Source organism: Piliocolobus tephrosceles, chromosome 10 (assembly GCF_002776525.5).
Source record: "Piliocolobus tephrosceles isolate RC106 chromosome 10, ASM277652v3, whole genome shotgun sequence".
Classification (NCBI taxonomy): domain Eukaryota; kingdom Metazoa; phylum Chordata; class Mammalia; order Primates; family Cercopithecidae; genus Piliocolobus; species Piliocolobus tephrosceles.
The window spans coordinates 78808567-78830471 of record NC_045443.1 but is presented as its reverse complement, the minus strand read 5'-3'; the positions used below and the strand labels follow the sequence as shown (position 1 = coordinate 78830471).

The 21905-nt window shown below is 34.4% G+C and overlaps 1 protein-coding gene across 1 annotated transcript in view; it reads left to right on the top strand.

Annotated features, from left to right (window-relative positions):
* PPFIA2 (PTPRF interacting protein alpha 2) overlaps positions 1 to 21905 on the top strand; it is a 486204-nt gene that overhangs the window by 315796 nt on the left and 148503 nt on the right. Inside the window, exons 6-7 of the mRNA XM_026454621.1 lie at positions 4167 to 4331; positions 9429 to 9503. Of these exons, the coding sequence (XP_026310406.1) occupies positions 4167 to 4331; positions 9429 to 9503 (240 nt within the window). The remainder of the gene's footprint in view (positions 1 to 4166; positions 4332 to 9428; positions 9504 to 21905) is intronic.

Sequence of the window (21905 nt, the reverse complement as noted above, 5' to 3'; positions counted from 1 at the left end):
CATAGCTATACCAGAATGAGCAAGAAGAGAAATAGGAGATGAGTTCAGAAAATTGAGATCCCTTGCCCACTTTTTGATGGGGTTGTTTGTTTTTTTCTTGTATATTTGTTTGAGTTCTTTGTAGATTCTGGAAATTAGCCCTTTGTCAGATGAGTAGATTGCAAAAATTTTCTCCCATTCTGTAGGTTGCCTGTTCACTCTGATGGTAGTTTCTTTTGCTGTGCAGAAGCTCTTTAGTTTAATGAGATCCCATTTGTCAATTTTGGCTTTTGCTGCCGTTGCTTTTGGTGTTTTAGACATGAAGTCCTTGCCCATGCCTATGTCCTGAATGGTACTACCTAGATTTTCTTCTAGGGTTTTTATGGTATTAGGTCTAACATTTAAGTCTCTAATCCATCTTGAATTAATCTTCGTATAAGGAGTAAGGAAAGGATCCAGTTTCAGCTTTCTACTTATGGCTAGCCAATTTTCCCAGCACCATTTATTAAATAGGGAATCCTTTCCCCATTTCTTGTTTTTGTCAGGTTTGTCAAAGATCAGATGGTAGTAGATGTGTGGCATTATTTCATCAAAAAGTGGGCAAAGGATATGAACAGACATTTCTCAAAAGAAGACATTCATACAGCCAACAGACACATGAAAAAATGCTCATCATCACTGGCCATCAGAGAAATGCAAATCAAAACCACAATGAGATACCATCTCACACCAGTTAGAATGGCAATCATTAAAAAATCAGGAAACAACAGGTGTTGGAGAGGATGTGGAGAAATAGGAACACTTTTACACTGTTGGTGGGATTGTAAACTAGTTCAACCATTATGGAAAACAGTATGGCGATTCCTCAAGGATCTAGAACTAGATGTACCATATGACCCAGCCATCCCACTACTGGGTATATACCCAAAGGATTATAAATTATGCTACTACAAAGACACATGCACACGTATGTTTATTGCGGCACTATTCACAGTAGCAAAGACTTGGAATCAACCCAAATGTCCATCAGTGACAGACTGGATTAAGAAAATGTGGCACATATACACCATGGAATACTATGCAGCCATAAAAAAGGATGAGTTTGCGTCCTTTGTAGGGACATGGATGCAGCTGGAAACCATCATTCTTAGCAAACTATCACAAGAAGAGAAAACCAAACACCGCATGTTCTCACTCATAGGTGGGAACTGAACAATGAGCTCACTTGGACTCGGGAAGGGGAGCATCACACATTGGGGCCTATCATGGGGAGGGGGGAGGGGGGAGGGATTGCATTGGGGAGTTATACCTGATATAAATGATGAATTGATGGGTGCTGACGAGTTGATGGGTGCAGCACACCAACATGGCACATGTATACATATGTAACCTGCACGTTATGCACATGTACCCTAGAACTTAAAGTATAATAAAAATAAAATAAAATAAAATAAAATAAAGAAAATTGAGATCCCTTTGGGATGTATAAGGACTTTGACTTTCACTTGAGCCCAATAAGAAGACATTAAAAATTTGAGCAGAAGTATAAGTCACCTAACTCACATTTTAACTTAAATAGTGTTTTGAGAATAGCCTGAAGATGAAAGACTGAAAGCAGGAGGACCAGTTAAGGAGCTATTATAATTCAGGGGGAGATTATAGGTCTTGGACACAAATATTAGCAGTGGATGTGGTGGCAAGTGATCAGATTCTAGAAATTAAGGGAGCATGAAAAAGAGTGTTTACAAATACTGAATTGTTAACTTTAAGCTGGGTAAAGAGACAATGAGGGCATGAGGGTAGGGAGAAGCAGTTAAAAGTTCCATTTGCCAAATGTGAAGAGTGTGATTAAAAGATTAAAAGATTTAAGTTGTCTCTGAAAACGGATGTCCTTTATAGCATCATTATTGTGTTTCTTTTCCTAGAGAGTGGGTATTTTATATTTCTAAATCTTACACTGTACTGTGCAAAATTAGATGCTGATATGTTTAATGAATTACTGTATTAAACAAGATGCCTTTAATTTACAATTAGAAAAAAGCAGTTTTCATTGTATTATAAAGATTTCATTATTTATGTCATCAGATTGAAGGATAGATGTACATAATAATGTTAATTAGCCTAAGCTCTTGGGAAATAATGCCAGTTAACCATGGCCACAAGCTTAGCTTTCATATAGGCCAAACCTGTATGAAATACATAAAACTATATGACGTATGTAAATTTAACTCATTTATTAATATTTTAATCCGCTCAGCAAATATTAATTGCATACCTATAGATGTTGTGAATTGAGCTAACACCCAAATTCAGAGAGAATCAAGAGGAGTAAGGCAGACACTGTGCCAACTCTCTTGGAGCTTTTATTGCAATGGGAAAATAGAATGAAATTTAGTAGAACAATTTCTTTAAATTGCACATCATGAAATAGTCTGAAAAAAAAAAATTAGTAAGGGATTGAAATAGAGACTTGTGGAGGTGAGGAAAAGGAGAAACTACCTTAGACAGTAGTGAGCAAATGCCTTATTGAGAGATGATGTTTAAGCTGAGACAAACAATGGGAAAGAGCTGGTTAAATGAGGAACAAAGAAGGAGTACTTTAGGCAGAGGGTACAGCATAAGCAAAGGCTTGACATACTGAGGAGCTAAAAGTAGGCCAGGAAAGCTGGAACATAGTTTGCCAGGGAAAGATTGACATCAGATGACACTGGAAAAGTAGGCATTATTAAGTTCATGTAAATCTCCACAACCTGTGTAAAGCAGTTGGGATTTATGCAATGGATACATGTATCTGTAGAATTCGAGAGAATAGAATACCATAATTTATCAATCAGAGATTGATAAATGTTAAAGGGCTCCTTGAAAATTTCAGGTCATTTTCATACTGAAAAACTACTAATATTATGTTGACCCTTAAATATGACTCTTATCTACTGATTTATGTATGTTTAGTGTCTCAGATATTGGTGTTCTTTGTGCCCAATAATAGCAAAGTTTTCTAACATTTTGAGTCATAATTAGCGACAGCAAATGTAGAGAAATCAACCAAAAAATATGATACTAATACATGACAATGAATCCAACAGTGGAATAGTGAAGACCAAAATTTTTCTTTACAATTAAACTTTTAGAAAATATCTTGGAAAAAAGGAAAGTTGTTTTCTTTCCTTCTTTCCACCTTCAGTGTCTATGTTTTTAAATCTTTTATTTGGATAATTTCTGCTTTATTTTCTTTATTTTGCATAAGTGGACACCACTTTTTGGCTTATGCTTTTCACTGTCCTTCCAAAGACCTTTCCTGTAATGCTTACCAGTTGTGTGTGGTTATTCACTAGTAAAATTATAATAACTGATAATAATCAAGCAGTTTCTGATTTTCTTCTCATGTGTCTTTGGTTTTAGCAGTAGAACTTCCTTTTGAAATGAAAACAAATATGAAACCCCAATTCACAAAACATTTCAAAGCAGATCTTCTCTGGCAAGAGCTAAGAGTGTAGAGCCTGAAATATCCTGGAAACTTCAGGGACTTTCCCTCCACCTCTGTCATGGCCCCAGAGGCTACCCTGGGAAATCATAGATTCTAACATAGACAATTCAAAACTATTTCCTTAACTTCCTTTCCTGTACTGACAATTGAGAATCTCAGTTACTATGTTCTAATTGGTTGCATATATTTTTCTATAACCTAAACTGAAGAATAATTGTGAATAAAACCATGGGATTATTTAAGCTAAATTAACATTATAATGATTACGCTCATTTTATTCAATTCAAATAATTTTAATGGCCATATGTAAATGAAATAAATTTTGACTTTCACTGTCATCCTCTAAAAAGGTCCTGATGCATCAAGCAATGTTCTTTCATCACTAACATACATATTTTGTCAAGTGTTCTATTTCTGCTGAATCCATACTGAAAGTATTAAATTTGCTAAAGGACTGCATAACATTTGCATTACATTTTTAAATTCAGTAACTTGTTATATGATGGAATATAATTTATCTTTAATGTATTTTATAAACCCTGTTTTAAACAGGTCTGTGCTTCTTTATTGCCACTTGCAGTGTAACCTGCAGCTAGCATTAGATACTATGTAAGCCTGCAGTGTTTTAAGGCGGAAGTCATTTGAAAGTGTTCGTGACTTGTATTCGGTAGATAACTGCATTTTCTGTTAAACCCAACAGCTATTACTGGAGCATTTGGAGTGCCTTGTGTCACGACATGAAAGGTCACTAAGAATGACGGTGGTAAAACGGCAAGCCCAGTCTCCCTCAGGAGTATCCAGTGAAGTTGAAGTTCTCAAGGCACTGAAATCTTTGTTTGAGCACCACAAGGCCTTGGATGAAAAGGTATAGTATGGACAAAAGATTTCAAGCTTAACTACACTTCTGTCATCATCATCAAGCTCTTTGTCTTCATCCATTGACTCACCTGACTTCTAAAGTCAGTCAGTTGAGGAACACATTTGAGTTATATGAAAAATCATTATTTTAAGTGAAAATGGATTACCGTGTGGATGTTGGTAATATTCATAAACATCTTCTTTTTCTAAGCCACTGAATCTGTGACTTATCAGAATTAGACTTCTATTATGGTATATTATAGCCCCACTTCAGATGGCATTCAAAATGTTGTATCATTTAATATTATTATTGAGTCTCTCTCTCTCTCTCTCTCTCTCTCAAACCCTGGTCTTTCTCTATAGATTCCAAAATAAGAGACCACTAACTGAAAATTATATCTATTTTGAAGTGCAAATTGGATGTACTTTAACTTTTAGACATTTATTTTAGAAGCATCTGATTTTCTAATGTCTCTAATATCCTAGTTTTAAATATTCATTTGAAGAGCTTCTGCAAGTAACATCATAAGGTATTAGTAGAAAAATTTGTGTTTAGATATTTTTTAAAGTAGCTGTAAGCTTCTCTTAGCTGTTACTCAAATAAGTTCTACTGACATATATAAACCAATAGGATGGTAATATTCTTTGGAGATTAGGATGGCTTATGACATGATTTCAATTTTGTGAAATTTCAAAGACTGAACTTAAGCTTTAGGAGTTAGAGTGGAAATTGGGACACTTCATTGTAAAGTATCTGACAAGTTCTGAGCATTAAAATCCAAACTAGGGATTATTTCTGAGTTATATATAGTTTTTAAGCATGCAGACATTTTTGTTCTATTTAATATTTATATACATTTATATTTTTATCATTGGTATTTCAGATGTTCCGAGAACAGGGGATTATGTGGAATGTGTATGTAAGGATAATTATAATTCTGCCTTCTAGAGTATTAAGAAGAAGTTGTATCTCATTTTTATTTTCGCAATGAGAAATGACTAGTATAAGAATTATTTTGAATAAAACAGAAATGAATATTATATAAAAATTCTTGCTAAATATGACATCAAATAATTATTTAATATTCAACATTTAATTTCATATTATATTTCCTCTTTTTTATAAAAGTGTTAAGAATTTACAAGAGTTTACATGTATAAGATTTTTAGTATGTGTCAGATTCCATGGCAGATGTTTGACACACAGAGATAAATAAGATATTCTCATTATGACTGAGAAGTTCAGAGTTAGTGGTAGGAATTCACATATCAATGAAAAACAATTCAACAAAGACATATTTCCATCACAATATGTAGTCACAGAAAAGGTTATGACTGTGTGAGTAATGTCAAAGATAAGGATGTCTTCAAGAAAGGGTGACATTTGATCTAGGTATTAAAGAATGATTAAGTGTTTTTTAAGCAGAGAAATACACTCTAAGCAGCAGGACCCACACAGAAAATAACCCAAAACTGTAAGAAGACAAGGACCTGTTCAGAGAAAATTCAAGAGTTTTAAATGACTTAAATGAAGATACTAGAGAATGTATGACTTGAGATGTTTCCTATAAGCATTCCCATATCACTTAAGTGAGGGATGCTTTTACAAAAGAGTGATTATTTATCAGAATAGAGGTAATAAACAGCATTTAAGACAAATAACCTGGTCATGTGAGTACATTTAAGAAGAAAATGGCTGTTGTACAACTTAATCTAGAAATAATTTACTTTATAGAAGTTCAGTGGGTTTAGCGCAACTAAATGAGTTGTTCTATCATATGGCCATAGGAGCTATAATAATATGCATTAACTCACCAGAGATATCCTGAACATTGGTGAGTTCAGGGACAACTGGACTGATTATCAACAAGTAATCCTCAGTGGCCTAAAGAAGACATGTTATGAGTTGGGACTCTAGAGTCAGACAGATCTGGACAAGTGACTTGACCATTCATTCTCAAAGCATCAATTACCTCTTATCTTGAATTAAGATAATACTAGTACTGACCTCAGAATTGTCATGAGGATCAGATATGATCTGATATGCAAAGCTTTCAGCTAGTGCTTACCATATGGCAAGTCCTCAGTGGACATTTATGAATATTGTTATTAACAGGAGTAAATATCAGCATTTGATAAAACTTTCAAACCAAGTAAAAATGTTGGTATTATTCTTGATGCAGATGCTTGTTTAAAATAGCATTTCATTTAGTTATCAAGGAACTCATATGTGTCTAAGTGCCTTCACAGACAATTTCCCTAAGAGTAACTCACAGCTTCTCATAGGGATGAGGAGGGATGCGGATATAGATATGCAAACAAGTAATACTGTATATATAGAAAGTCAGAAAAAGATGCAGTTAACCATACCTTGGGAACAAGAAACAAACAACTTTATCATAGAGGGATTAGTACATATGCAGAACTAAATAAACTCTACAAGGATTGAGCATAGCTGTAGATAGTTGCAGTGATTCATAATTTTCATTATTAATGTCCAATTATTTATATAGCCACTAAATTGTAGAATGAGAACTATAGTTGTGAGAAAATATAGTTGTTTTTTCCAATTACTCAGAAATCATTGACTATTAAAAAAAACAGTATCAGACATGTATAGGAAATGTAAACCAAAACAAATTAAATATATATGCCATCCTTATATATTTTCATGATCAAATATCTCAGTGTCAAAAATGAATTAGAACTTCTGGTCTGAGGAGATTTCCTCAAAAATATTTTCTGTTGTAGGAGTGATAATTCCCCAAATGCAAACTGGCCATATATTAATTTCAGTTTGCATTATTGATATTCACAGCAGCAATTTTTAAATTTATAACATAACTCAAAATATATTCAGAATTTTTTTTATTTTCTTGTAAAATAGTTTTAGATTTATTGCTTCGTGGACAACATAATCTCAATTTGTAAACCACTGTTCTAAATATATGAGAAATTATTATTTTATTTTCATATTGTTGGGTAAATATGATAATTTTTATTCCTAAAAACTCACTATAATGAAAATATAAATGTTTAAATTGTAGTAAATAGAAAACAGTTTGGAATAGTTCTAAGAGTTTAAGTTTAGCAAATGAAAGTCAGAAAGATATTTTAACCTACCATGTAAGCTAGATTCAACCATTTCTTACATGATATGAATGACTTAGAGAGATTTTAATGTGTCAATATTTTAAAATATGGTAACTTCCTCTCTCTACAGCAGTTTAAGTGTGATATGATCAAGCTTGTGTATGGTGAGATTATTACCATATTTAGATTGCTTCTTATTGCTGTTCTCATTAACCAGGTTTACTAGGCCTTCTTCAGAACACCAGTATTTTACAGTTGGTATTTTAGAATATGGGAATCCCTCGTAAACATCATACGTCTGCTGAAACGTTTTTTGATATATGCATTCCACACATCAGCTGTCCTGCTCATTTTCATGGCTTCAGGATATTTGCTTCTTTTTCATCTATTCAAAATTCATAAAAAAGCATTCTCCAAATCAAATCATCAAATATTTCCTGCTATGTAACTAGTGTTTGGTTATTAATCAGCATTAATTCTATGTATTTGTTAACAATTGGATATTTGTCTAACAGGAATGATGCTTGGCAGTTAATCTCTAGCTCAATATGATGAAAGATCCTGTGCAACTGTTTTAGACATCAAGTCTCCATTTATGTGTGTATTATTGTTTTTAGAGAATTTGAGCATAACAAAATATAATTAATATTAAAACCCCTACTTGGATATTTTTATTGCTGATTCATGGTCTGTTTCAGGAATTAAATGCATCCATTCATCTGAATATATGTGGTATCATAATACAATACTAAAGTGTGATTTAGATTTTTTAAAATTCCCAATTAGATTCTAGGTTAATAGGTCATTACTGACTTTTTGTTTGTTTGCTAACTGGAAAAATAATATTATAATTCCAACTTAAATTTGTTTATGTATCTGGGTTTTTACATATTTTATAAATTTAATCTCTATTACCAGTTAAATATTATTAGAGGAGAAAAATACCATTTATTAAAATATACTGTCAGTAAGTTAACAAAATAAAAGCCTATAGGAATATAATTATATATTAAAATACATCTTAACTGCACAAATACTTTGGCATTCCCATGAAAAATCTATGTTAATTTATAAATAATCGAAAACCCACCATGAATTGCATCTTAAGTTAAAGCTATAAAGTTTTTTTTTTTTATTTTTTAGGTAAAATCAAACTGCTGTGGTCATTCATTTTAATTCAGCAATATTTATTTCTATGAATTGTTATATATATAAAATACATTTATTTAATATACATCAAGACATATCTATAGATCTAAACATATAACTAAAACAATTTTAGAAGTTCTAAGAAAGCAAGAATCAAAGAAATACTTCTTTGAGTTTCAGTTATGTAAGAAGCAAGTATAAATTATGATTTTCAAACTAAAATATACAGAGATTTTGGTTCTATAAAATACAATGGTTTAACTTTTGGTATCTGAAAGTTAGTTGGAAATTCCAAAATACTTAAATACTTTACAGTTCCCCTAAAACAAAGTAGACCTCTAATTAATACAAAACATAGAAGCAAAGAACATTTTTCAGGTTTTAAAAGGCCTTTCCTTCAGGCAAATTATTTTTGAAGTTAGATACTATTTACCAAATGAAAATTTACTTGTTATTTTACAGAAGTAGAGAAAAAGGTGGGGTATTTTTTTTTCCTATTTGTCATGCTTAGTCAGTGACTGTTTTTCAGATGAATTCATAATGTACTTTTAAACTTTGTATCCGCTTACTATGAATCAGAATTCAGAGCAAGACAAGTCAATCTCCAGCCCCACCTGAAGCTCTATCAGGGAACTACCAAAAGGATTTGCTTACAAGGAAATCCCTTGATACAGTGACAATACCGGGTGGCAATGCATTCATTGTATTTTAGCCAGGTTTAGTATTCAGAGCACATAGGGATATAAATACTTCTTTAATAATTTGCCAAATTGACTGTCTCTGATGATGTTAATGATGGATTCAGCACAGTTTAATATGTATGGGATGTACATTACTGCACATATTTTGATTTTTCTTCTAGGTAAGGGAGCGACTGAGGGTTTCTTTAGAAAGAGTCTCTGCACTGGAAGAAGAACTAGCTGCTGCTAATCAGGAGGTAACATGCCACACTTTCTCCTCTTTTGAGGTGCAATATCGCTGACATTACATCCCTTGTGTTTCACGTCACTTTTATTAATACTGTCACTAAAAATAAATGACATACTGTCTATGCCATTGAACAAGGCTTGTTGAAATTAGTTACCAGAGTCTTGCTTTCTGATTTTTGGTTATTTATATGTGTCACTGCTAGACAAAAGGAAAATTATCAAGAGCTAGTGACAAACACAGCTCCAAAATTGGACCACATATCAAATAACTGTTAAACTTAGAAAATGCTACAAATAAAAGTGAACTCCTTAGAGAGATATACTTCTGCTCAGGTCCTGCCTATTCTTATCTTCTAAAAGCACTGTACTCATGTTTAGTGACATCACTGAATCCACTTCTGCTACTCTTCACAACACCAAAAAGAGTGTTTTCAATCATCTTTTCAAGATTTATAGAGTTATTTTCTCTTTGGAAGATTTTACTTCTCTTGGGTTTTAGTGCACAAATTATCTTGGATAATTAGGCAAATATAGAGAGTAAATAAATTTGTTTATATATACATTTATCTATCTATACACATGTCTCTCTCTATATATATATATAATATATATATGATACCTAGTTTTATCCCTCAAGTATTATTATAGTCTCCTATAGGCAATGTGGTACATTTGATTGATTTTACATAGATCAAATAACATTTTACATATATATAGATATATAGAGATAAACAAATTTAACCTGTGTCAGCCATTAAAATAGTCCCATCTCTCTTTTTCTCTGGCATTTATAAGGCTGCTTTTTTCCTAGAAGTTTATTCCAGTAATGTAATATTGGTATTACTAGTATTGGACATACTAATATAATTTAGCAAAATCTTCCTACTCTTATATAAGCAAGGATAGAGGGGAGGGAATAATGAAGAGGGTTGATTAATGAGTACAAATTTTCTGTTAGATAGAAGAAATATGACCTAGTGTTTGATAGATCAGTAGATTGATTATAGTTAACATTAATCTATTGTACATTTCACAATAGCTAGAAGACAGTAATTTAAATGTTCCTAGCAAAAAGTAAAGATAAATAGTTAATGTGGTAGATATTCCAAATAACCTGATTTGATCTTTACACATTATATAAGTGTGTCAAATTATCACAAGTACTCCAAAGTATGTACATCTATTATGGATCAATAAAATAAGTAAATATAAATAGATTTATAAAAAGATATAAGACTAAAATCAGTAATGATAAGTCCTATAAAGGAATTTATAACAAGATGATGTTTACATATACATTATGCATACAGACAAATACACAGTTTCAAACTACTCAATAAATCTTGTCAGTATAAACTTGTTTGTTTTTTTTTTTTTTTTTTTTTTTTTTTTTTGAGATGGAGTCTTGCTCTGTTGCCCTAGCTGGAGTGCAGTGGTGCGATCTTGGCTCACTCCAGCCTCCGCCTGCTGGGTTCAAGGGATGGTCCTGCCTCGGCCTCTCTAGTAGCTGGGATTATAGGCACTCACCACCATGCCCGGCTAATTTTTGTATTTTTGGTAGAGATGGGGTTTCACCATGTTGGTCAGGATGGTCTCGAACTCCTGACCTCATGATCCAACCACCTCGGCCTCCCAAAGTGCTGGGATTACACACGTGAGCCACTGCGCCCAGCCATTCTTTTGTTCTTTAGAATAAGCTAGATTAATTAAATGAGTGTATATATGTTTTTGTTTGTCCCAGCGCCATAACAATTTAACCTTTAGAAATAATGGACTTGCAGCTAGAAGGAGAGTAAATTCTATGTGAATTAAAGGCTAGTAGTGTTAAAAGCATAAATGGTGAAATAGCCCTTTTTAAAAAGGAAAGAAAGCTTTTTGATGACCAGAGTTAGCTTAGTAAACAGGATGGTTTGAAAAAAAAAAAAAAAAGAGATTGGTACCTCTCAGTCATAATAGAAGAAAAGAACCTCTGTAGTAATAGGTAATGACAAGGAGTATGTAGTCTTTTAAAGAGATGGGGTTGATAAATTATCTTCAGGATGGGGTGTACTTATTCCTGCAACTATCAGGAAAAAAATGCTAAATGTGTATTCATATTATATTTTATTAATGTTAATTGTGATTTTTATGTGTGATGAAATATACATTCATTTTGGATGCATTTCTCAAAATATTTCATTGATAAGGGCAAACAAACAAAAAGTTTGGTGGCTACTAATATAAAAGCATGGCTTAATATGACCGTGAAAGAATTTATGTTTGTCATAAATGAAGGTGTGATGAGACCACTTGGCTGAAGTAAGCTGAAATAAAAATGTCCCATAGGCCGGGCGCGGTGGCACACGCCTGTAATCCCAGCACTTTGGGAGGCCGAGGTGGGCGAATCAAGAAGTCAGGAGATCCAGACATCCTGGCTAACACGGTGAAACCCCGTCTCTACTAAAAGTACAAAAAAAAAAAAAAAAAAAAAATTAGCCAGGCGTGATTGCGGGCGCATGTAGTCCCAGCTACTCAGGAGGCTGAGGCAGGAGAATGGCTTGAACCCGGGAGGCAGAGCTTGCAATGAGCCCAGGTCGCAGCCACTGCACTCCAGCCTGGATGACAGAGAGAGACTCTGTCTCAAAGTGAGTCTCTGAAAATTTGCTCCAGAAATAGCAACTAAGTAGCTACTTCAATTATACATAAAATTGAACAGCAACCCTTGAGAACAAAAGTGGAGGAAAGATTTATGACTGTTTTCTGGAATATAGTTTTATCCCTCAAGTATTATTATAGTCTCCCACAGGCAGTGTGGTACATTTGATTTTACATAGATAAAATTTCTACTTCTTTATGGGGAAAAGAAAGAGAGATCAGACTGTTACTGTGTCTATATAGAAAGAAGTAGACATAAGAGACTAAATTTTGTTCTGTATTTGAGATGCTGTTAATCTGTAACCCTACCCCCAACGCTGTCCTTGCAAGAGACATGTCATGTGGTGACTCAAGGTTTAATGGATTTGGGGCTGCGCAGGGTGTGCTTTGTTAAACAAGTGCCTGAAGGCAGTATGCTTGTTAAAAGTCATCACCATTCTCTTAATCTCAAGTACCCAGGGACACGTACACTGCCAAAGGTCACAGGGACCTCTGCCTAGGAAAGCTAGGTATTGTCCAAGGTTTCTCCCCATGTGATAGTCTGAAATATGGCCTCGTGGGAAGGGAAAGACCTAATCGTCCACCAGCCTGACACCTGTGAAGGGTCTGTGCTGAGGAGGACTAGTATAAGAGGAAAAAGGCCTCTTGGCAGTTGAGATAGAGAAAAGCACCTGTCTCCTGCCCGTCCCTGGACAATGGAACATCTCGGTGTAAAACCCGATTGTATGTTCTGTTTACTGAGAAAGGAGAAAACCGCCTTAGGCCTGAAGGTGGGACGTGCTAGCAGCAATGCTGCTCTTTATGCACTAAAAAGATTTATGGAGATGTTTGCATATGCATATCAAGGCACAGCACTTTTCCTTAAACTTATTCATGTCACAGAGATCTGTATTCACATGTCTTACTGCTGACCTTCTCCCTAGGATGATCCTATTATCCTGCCACTTCCCTTTTTTACAAGATGGTAAAGATAATAATCAATAAATACTGAGGGAACTCAGAGACCAGTGCCCGGGGCGGGTCCTCTGTATGCTGAGCGCCAGTCCCCTGGGCCCACCTTTTCTTTCTCTATACTTTGTCTCTGTGTCTCATTTCCTTTCTCAAGTCTCTCGTTCCACCTAAGGAGAAACGCCTGCAGGTGTGGAGGGGCAGGCCACCCCTTCACTTCTTAACATTCCTGTATATCTACTGCAGACTTTTCTGAATGCTTTTTGTTTTGCTTAAAATCATTTGTAAAAATAAGAGTATTTGCATAAGTAAAAATCATGTCTGTTAGTAATTATTGTGCTCATTATTAACTTCCATATGTTTTGGTTTTGTTGTTGATTTTAACTAATGTCCATGTGGCTTGACTTGAATCCCTATTTAGAAATTCACAAACCCAGCGATAAAGAAAATGAACTTTAGTTTTCTAATAATAAATCGCTTATAAATAGTGATCCTTTTAAGAGAGTAAGTAGGAAAAATGTCAACTTTAACTTTTTAATAAAATTGATATTTCAAAATTAAATACAAAAAAATCAGAAGACACTTGCGGTTTGGAGTTTTTGATTCTCTATAGTAACAGCAATTAGTATAAGAAATCGCTGTAAATAAAACATCTTGTATTGGTGGTAACAAGATATATTTAGAAACCTGACAAAATACGTTTAGAAAAATTCATACTATTAACAGCTTTAGGATAAAAACTAGGTGACTTTTGAATGTTGGAGGTAATAACTGAAGAAGATAGTTTATAAAACAAAGAGCAAATTATCATGCAAAAGAAAGTTTAAAAAATTATTAAGAGCCAAATGTAAATGTATAATATAGATGAAAATAATCAGGAACCAGAGCAAAAGTCCTGCACATGGCTAAATGAGCAAAGAGCTGGAGAAATTTTATTTGGTGCTTCAGATTTAATTTTTTTTTTCTCTTTATAGACAGAATCTCACTCTGTTGCCAAGGCTGCAGTGCAGTGGCACGATCAAGGCTCACTGCACCCTCTACCTCTTAGCCTCAAGTGATCCTCAAACCTCAGCCTTCCAAGTAGCTGGGACTACAGTTGTGTGCCACTATGCCCAGCTAATTTTTTTTGTACTCTTTGTAGAGATGGAGTTTTGCCATGTTGCCCAGGCTAGTCTTGAACTTCAGTCTGCCCAACTCTGCCTCCCAAAGCACTGAGATTTCAGGTGTGAGCCACTACACCCGGCAATATTTCTGATTTTAAATTTAATTTAAAATGTATTTACAAGTGTCCCTTAACACTCAAATCTATTTGTTTTCTGAGTTCATGTTGCCATCTTGAAGAGTAAGGGTGCCACATTATGACCATCTGCTTGGTTCCTGAGTTTCTGGTTGTTATAATGACCGTTTAGATATAAAACCTTATCCAAATGTTTTTTTCTGAATTCATTCAATTCCCAAATTCAGAACAGAGAATTAAGAAAAGAGATTTAGATTGTGAATGATAATCTTGGTATATTCATACATACACATATATGCATATGTAGAATCTGAAAAGACTATACAGTTTATTCTATCATCATTATATCATTTTAATAGACTTTATTCTCTCATCTATATAGCATTATTATATATGGAGAGAGGCTCTCTCTCTCTCTCTCCACACACACACCTACCACTTGTCTTATTCTCACAGATGGGTTTTGGAGTTATCACCTCCTAATATCTTTTCTTTATATCATCTCTTTCATAGATCCCTCATCTATTCTTCCCAGACATCTAGGAATTCAACCATGACTTCTGTAGAAAAGAAACTAAAATCTATAGTTCAAGGCGTATGCACTACTCTGAGCCCCACAAAAGATTTCAGATATCCCTTTGGCATTTCCACAGGGCTTTGTTAATGATTGTATAGATTATTCTCTCCTACAAATTTCCAGCAGGGGGGCCAGTGCGAGCTGAAATCTAGTTCAGGGTTTGATAATCCAGACACGCACGGGAGGACGTAGCCACCTGTAGGGGGTACATTTTCTAACGTACACAAAAGTGCCTTATGCTCTGGTGGGCCTGAATTGCCACCTAGTTTTCCTGATGTCCTCTTAGATTCTATATGGCACATTAATGTAATAAAGTGAGTCATCTCATTAAAAAGAATACAAAACTACTATGTGTTCTTTTCTGGAAAAAGCCCCCAAACATTCTGCTATGTGAAAAGAATGAAGTTGCATAGAATAATCTCAATATTTTTCAAATATAAATAATAATAATAATTCATTATTACAGGAATAGAAAAAGTTTTAGACATAAGTACCAAACTCGAATAATTTGTTTTCTCCATTGTTTGCAAGTACATAGACCATATGTGTCTGTAGTGTTTGAATTTTTAATAACTTTTCATTATTCTTATAAACAAAAAGATAATAAAGTTGTTTTAGAGTCACATTTTATTGTCCATAATGACATTAATACTAGATCATTTTATGGACCACTTAATAGAATCATAGTTAATGTTTACTGAGGGATTTAAATCCCTCAGTACATGCTAAATACATATATGTCAGTACACTAATGCTGGCAGGTGCATACTATTATTTTACAAATGAGACCGGAGAAGTTATTTCTCCTAATGTGCTACTATTCCCTCCTACTTGAAAATGTAGTTATCTTTGAATTTGTCTTAACTCTCTGCTTTCAATGGTTTCAATTTATATATATAATTATGTCTATAATGTTCCCCATATCTTTTTACTTTCATCTTTTTCCATATGTATTAAAACTGCAATAGTTCAGGTCTTCATGCATATTCACCTGAAATATTACAGTAGGCTTTTATCTGTTCTTATCACTTCTCTCTTTTGCTGTATAATTCTGCAAGGTTAAACTTGCTAAGTGAAGCCCCAATTATAATGATTACTTTTGTAATATGTTCTCATCTATAATATATACATATATATGATATATGCCATATGAATACATTGATAACATAATGATACATTATGTTATATTAATATATGTTAACAACGTAGTGATATGTGGTACATAGACTTGTAACATGCCATCAAAAATTTCTTCAATGTTTCTAACCTACAGATTCTACTTTAACTCCACCACCCCTGCTGCTCTACCTGAGTCATTCTAAGGCCTTGTTAAGTCATAGAGTGTATTGTTTTAAAGAAGCCAACACTTTTCCTGACTATAAATCTTACTTATGCTAAGGTCTTTCCTGGAATATCTCCACAACTCCCAGTCATTCATTGAAAACATATTTCCCTATTTAAGCTCAAGCTCAGATGTCACCTCTTTAATGAACTATTTTATAATTCTTTGCCAATAGGCTCCTTAATTTAAGTGGCTAAAGCTCATTGCTTCAGCCTGTATTACGACTGTTCAACAAGTATTAGAGTTAATTTTATACTTGTGTAAGCTATGTCATTAGTTTACTGAGAAAATAGACTTCATCTCTCTCCTTTATATTTATTTCACTCAGTAACAGTGATATGAACCTCTTGATCAATATATATTTGTCAAATTGCATTATATACACTTCATTCTGACTAGTGTTTTCATGTTGTTCCTTGACTATTCTCTTAATGAACCATTTGAACAACATTCGGTATGCTCAATAAACAGCAATATGTTGATCATATGTATCAAATGAACAAGTTGTTTCTTCTTTCAATTTAATTAATGAATCTCTGTCATGTGCAGAAAATTTTGAGAGTCTCTGAAAGGAAGAAATGGAAAGAAAGAAAATAAATGAGTTATTAAGTAAAATTTCATGTAACTTGCCCTCTATTGAAAGAAATAGACATATACACGTATTACTAAGATGTAATTTAGTGCAAAATAACTAAATACAAAATACAGGCACAAGCAAAATACAGAAGGGAACAGAGAAGAAGGGTATTCTGTGTCAAAGGATCGGAGAAGACTTCTACCTAAAAATACAGCATTTGAGCATATCCTTGAAGGAAGGCTATGATTTGACTTCAAAAGTGCGGGAAGTATTTCAGGCTGAGGAGACAGAATGATTAAGAAAATCCGAGCCGGGCGCGGTGGCTCACGCCTGTAATCCCAGCACTTTGGGAGGCTGAGGCGGGCGGATCGTAAGGTCAGGAGATTGAGACCATCCTGGCTAACACGGTGAAACCCCGTGTCTACTAAAAATACAAAAAATTAGCCAGGTGCAGTGGCGGGTGCCTGTAGTCCCAGCTACTCGGGAGGCTGAGGCAGGAGAATGGCTTGGGCCCGGGAGGCGGAGCTTGCAGTGAGCCGAGATCACGCCACTGCACTCCAGCCTGGGCAACAGAGCAAGACTCCGTCTCAAAAAAAAAAAAGAAAAAGAAAAGAAAAACCGAAACTGCCTGTTTCAAGAATAAGGAATGTTGTATTAATAAGAGTCAGGGTGTGAAAAGATACAGAAGAGGAGGGTAAAGAGGTTGATGGGATCCAGATTCTGGAGGGCTAAAAATTTGTAGATTTTTTGCTTTATGAAATGAGAAAGCGCTAAAGGTAATATTATGGTTTTTTTCCTTTTTTTAATAATTTTTGGTAAAGTGAAAACCATTAAAGGTATGTTTTTGTGTGTCTTTTTGTAAAGGTTTTGTTTTGGGTAAAGTGTAAGGTTGAGGTGGCAAAGAGCTGGAAAGTTGGCATAGTTTGATGCGCTTCGTTAGCATAATAATATAATATGTGATTTTAATCATGGTACTTCAACAAATACTTATTGGGCATCTTCCATTTGCCAGACATTTCATTAAGTACTGGGTATAAATATGTTAACCGACTCATATTTGTAAAAAGTTAGTTCTGGTCGGGAGTGGTGGCTCACGCCTGTAATCCCAGCACTTTGGGAGGGCGAGGTGGGCAGATCATGAGGTCAGGAGTTCAAGACCAGCCTGACCAACATGGTGAAATCCCATCTTTACTAAAAATACAAAATTCATCTGGGTGTGGTGACACAGGCCTGTAATCCCAGCTACTCGAGAGGCTGAGACAGGAGAATCACTTGAACCCGGGAGGCAGAGATTGCAGTGAGCTGAGATCGTGCCGCTGCACTCCAGCCTGGGTGACAGAGTGAGACTCTGTATCAAAAAAAGAAAAAAAAGTTAGTTCTGCTCTGAAGGCCAGTATGTGAGATAGACCTGTTAAAAAGTAATTGTAAGCTGGGTGTGTTGGCATATATGTGAAATCCCACCCACTCATTACACTGAGGCAGGAGGATCACTTGAACTCACGAGTTTGAGACCAGCCTCAGCAACAAAGCGAGACCCCATCTATTTGTTAAAAAGCAATTATAATGAAGAGTTAGTATTTAATGTGTACAGAATTTCAGTTTGGGAAGATGAATGAAGTTCTAAAGACGGATGGTGGTAACGGTTGCTTAACAATGTGAATGTATTTTATGCCATTGAGTAGTACTTAAAGGGCACACTTAAAAATGATTACAAAATACTATTTTATCTTGTTTTATCGCAGTAAATGTAATTATAATACATTATAACTAATGTGAAAATAAAAGTCAGTACAAGGTTTAGTAATATTACCAAAGGGTGGAATTCATTGTAGGGGTATGAATAGAAAGAACAGATGGTGCTACAAAAGTGACTATAAAGAGCTCACCAGATGGACTTGGAGGAAGAAAATGGAAGCAGGTAGAGGTAGGATTGGGGAGGAGGCGACAGAGAGAGGCAGATCTGAGTGGGGGTAGCTAGAGCTAGGCTTTGTCTTGCAGACAGCAGTGAGCCAACAGAATTTTTAGGAAGGGAAGAGATACAATTGAACTTTTGGTTTTATAGACTAATGGTATCTTAAAAAGTTAAAGGTAAAAAATGTATTAGATGGTCAAGGTACTGTGTTTAAAGATAGATTTAAAAGAATCTTCATGATCTTAAAAGAATCAAGGGGACAGTGTCAGAAAATACAGCACTGAGTAGACCACAGGTATTACTCTGTGTGACATTTCTTATGTTCCTTTAGTAATGGCAAATGTAAATTTTAAAAAACAAAATATTGTAAATAAATACATACATAATGAAAATGTGTTGTAATTTTAGGCCTTTTTCAATGGCCCCACTTAGGCAGATTGGATTGTTAGCGTTGAATACATGTTCCAGGCCTTTGTCCTAAAAAAAGTGAGCCCAGGCAATTTAGACACAGAAAATACAATAAAGTCTTTATTTATTTTTATTTTTTTGCAGAGTATTGTTGTTATTGCTTAAAATTGGAAAGCCACACACACACACACAGACACACACACACACACAAAACACAATAAAGGGAAGTATGAGGGAGAATAAATAGATTACATCCTAACAATGTGTTCTCTTTTATCAGAAACCTGTACACTTTTAAAATTATTTAATTAAGCCGGACGAAATGGATTATTCAGAAGCTCCCATAAAAATTCAATTGACAGACTAATTTGCAGTGAATACACAGGCGTGCTTATTTTAAAAGCCTTTCCACATGATTGCATTATACATAAAACGAACTGGCAAGTGTAGTTGTAGGCTGAACTATATTTTTTATTGCGTTTACTCTGTGCACGCTTATTCCAACCACTGAATTTACAAACTTTCAATTAGAATTTTCCAAGGAAATTAATAATTATTGTACCTCATCTACAACCAGCTTTATCTCTGAAGTCTATTTTCCTAAGGAAAAATTAAATAACTTGCATGAGCATATTAAGTACCATTCACATTTAGAAAAATATTGGATCAGGATGGTTAAAGGAGCTAGAGACAGCAACACACATTTTGAGGACGTTACAGGCCCATGGATCATAGACATTGCATCACCTACATTATTCCATGTAATCATCCCCAAAATCCTTTGAGTTAGGTTAAGAACTAGTACTCTGTTAAACGCATGGAAATAAATGGAAAATTGGAAAAGGTGAATAGATACAAGCAAAGGTGGAAGCTATTCTAAAAGCAAAGAGACTAGAATGAAGGAAGGAGAGATATGAGACTCAAGCAAGTCAAAAGTCACTGAACCAAAAGGGAGACAGCAATAGTGAGATAGCAAGATATTGAGAGAGAGAGAGAGAGAGAGAGAGAGAGAGAGAGGGAGTTTTAAGCATAGAGATTGGAGGTGTTCAGTGTTTCCTGAAGGCATGGAGGATTATGTCTGATATGAAATGATTTCACTATAGTTAAGGGGTCACTGGAAATGTTTACAGAGATAGTTTCAGTAAACTCTAATGAAAGTAGAATAACTGCAATTAAAAGAATGTATGAGTTCAGATAAATGAAAGAAGGTAATACTCTTTTGAGAAATTCAGCAACAAAGGGAAGGAGAGTATAGGCTGATTAATTCCAAACAGTAATGAGTGATAGCCTTATTATAATGGGACAGAATTGAAAATGCTTATAGCCATTGAAAACAAAGCCACAAATGAAGGACATGAAATTAATGATGGCAGCACAGTGGAGGATAACCATAATTTTAAGATCAATGGCAAGGAATAGAACTCCTTACTCCGAGAAATGGAGGAAGGAAAATAGAACACGTAGTGTAGTGATGAATAATTTGGAGAGGATTTCTTTTTTTATAAGGGATTCTCCTCAAGGAAATGGGTTATCTGCTAAGGAAAGTGAGAATGGGGTTATTTTTTAGGAAGTAAGGAGAATATAAATGAGACAACATAGAACACACAAGGAGCCAATAAGACTAAGCAAAGAAATTTTTGTATGGGATGGTAGAACCAGATGAGGTTCTCATCAAGTTACCCCAGCAAATTAAATAAAAGCCAGTATTTCACAGCTCTTACCAACTGAAACAACATGGATTTTCCCATGGTATTTCCTTATTTAAATCTATAAAGTTATTTTATTCATCATAATCCAAAAGGAAGAGATACAAACATTGAGCTAAAGTTGCCTTTGATTGCTTTGGCCACTTAGAATAAAATCAGTGTTAAAATTTTTCCCTAAAATTTGACACAGGTAAAAATCAGGGAACTTCTGAAATCCATGAGTAGTTCAGCTATATATGAATCGTTTAAAAGAAACTTAAATGGCTGATAATGATCCAGAAAAACATGGAGAAAGTAGGAGATTTTCTGAACAATACTCTATTAAGGAATTTACCTAGAGGGAAGTAATAGAAATACTAATCTGAAGTTATAGGATCATTTATTTGAAAAATTAATCCAGTGACTAAGTCAGTTTTCTCTTCAAATTAAAACTGCCATATCTGTGAGTAGAAAGCTCCAGATGTAGAAAAAGAGACTACTGCAAAGGCTCTTAAGTTAAATTATTTCAGAATCCTAAAAAGAAGAATCATTTCTCTTGAGGGGCCTTTGCAAATTATTCACTTTTGCATTTTTTAATTCTATCTCTTTCTCAGTTCTGTGAGATGAAAGCAGATTTCGTTTTGTATGTCTATCACTGCTTTATAAAATGATTACTCTCATAATGACTTTCTAATTTCCTGCATATTTATACATGCTACATATTCTAACTCCACTGATTAGCTTATTTTAAATATTAGGAATCATATTAGTAAATTCCATGACCAATTTTCAGTTAACATTCGAACAGGAAGTCAGATAAAAGAGTTTTTTTGTTTGTTTTATTAACAATTGAAACAAGTCGCCATGACTAAACTTCCCAGATGACAGCATGCATTTAATGACAATAGTGTTTGCATAGGACAGTGACACCCTTGGAGTTCTGAACTTAATATTCCTTAAAGATAATGCAAAACTCTCTGATGCTATGTTTTTAGCTTGCCTGCCAACAGTTATGAGTTTCCAAAAGACCTACTTATTGGGAAAGTATTATTCCTGTTGGAAATGTATCATTTTTGGTTAGAAAATTGTA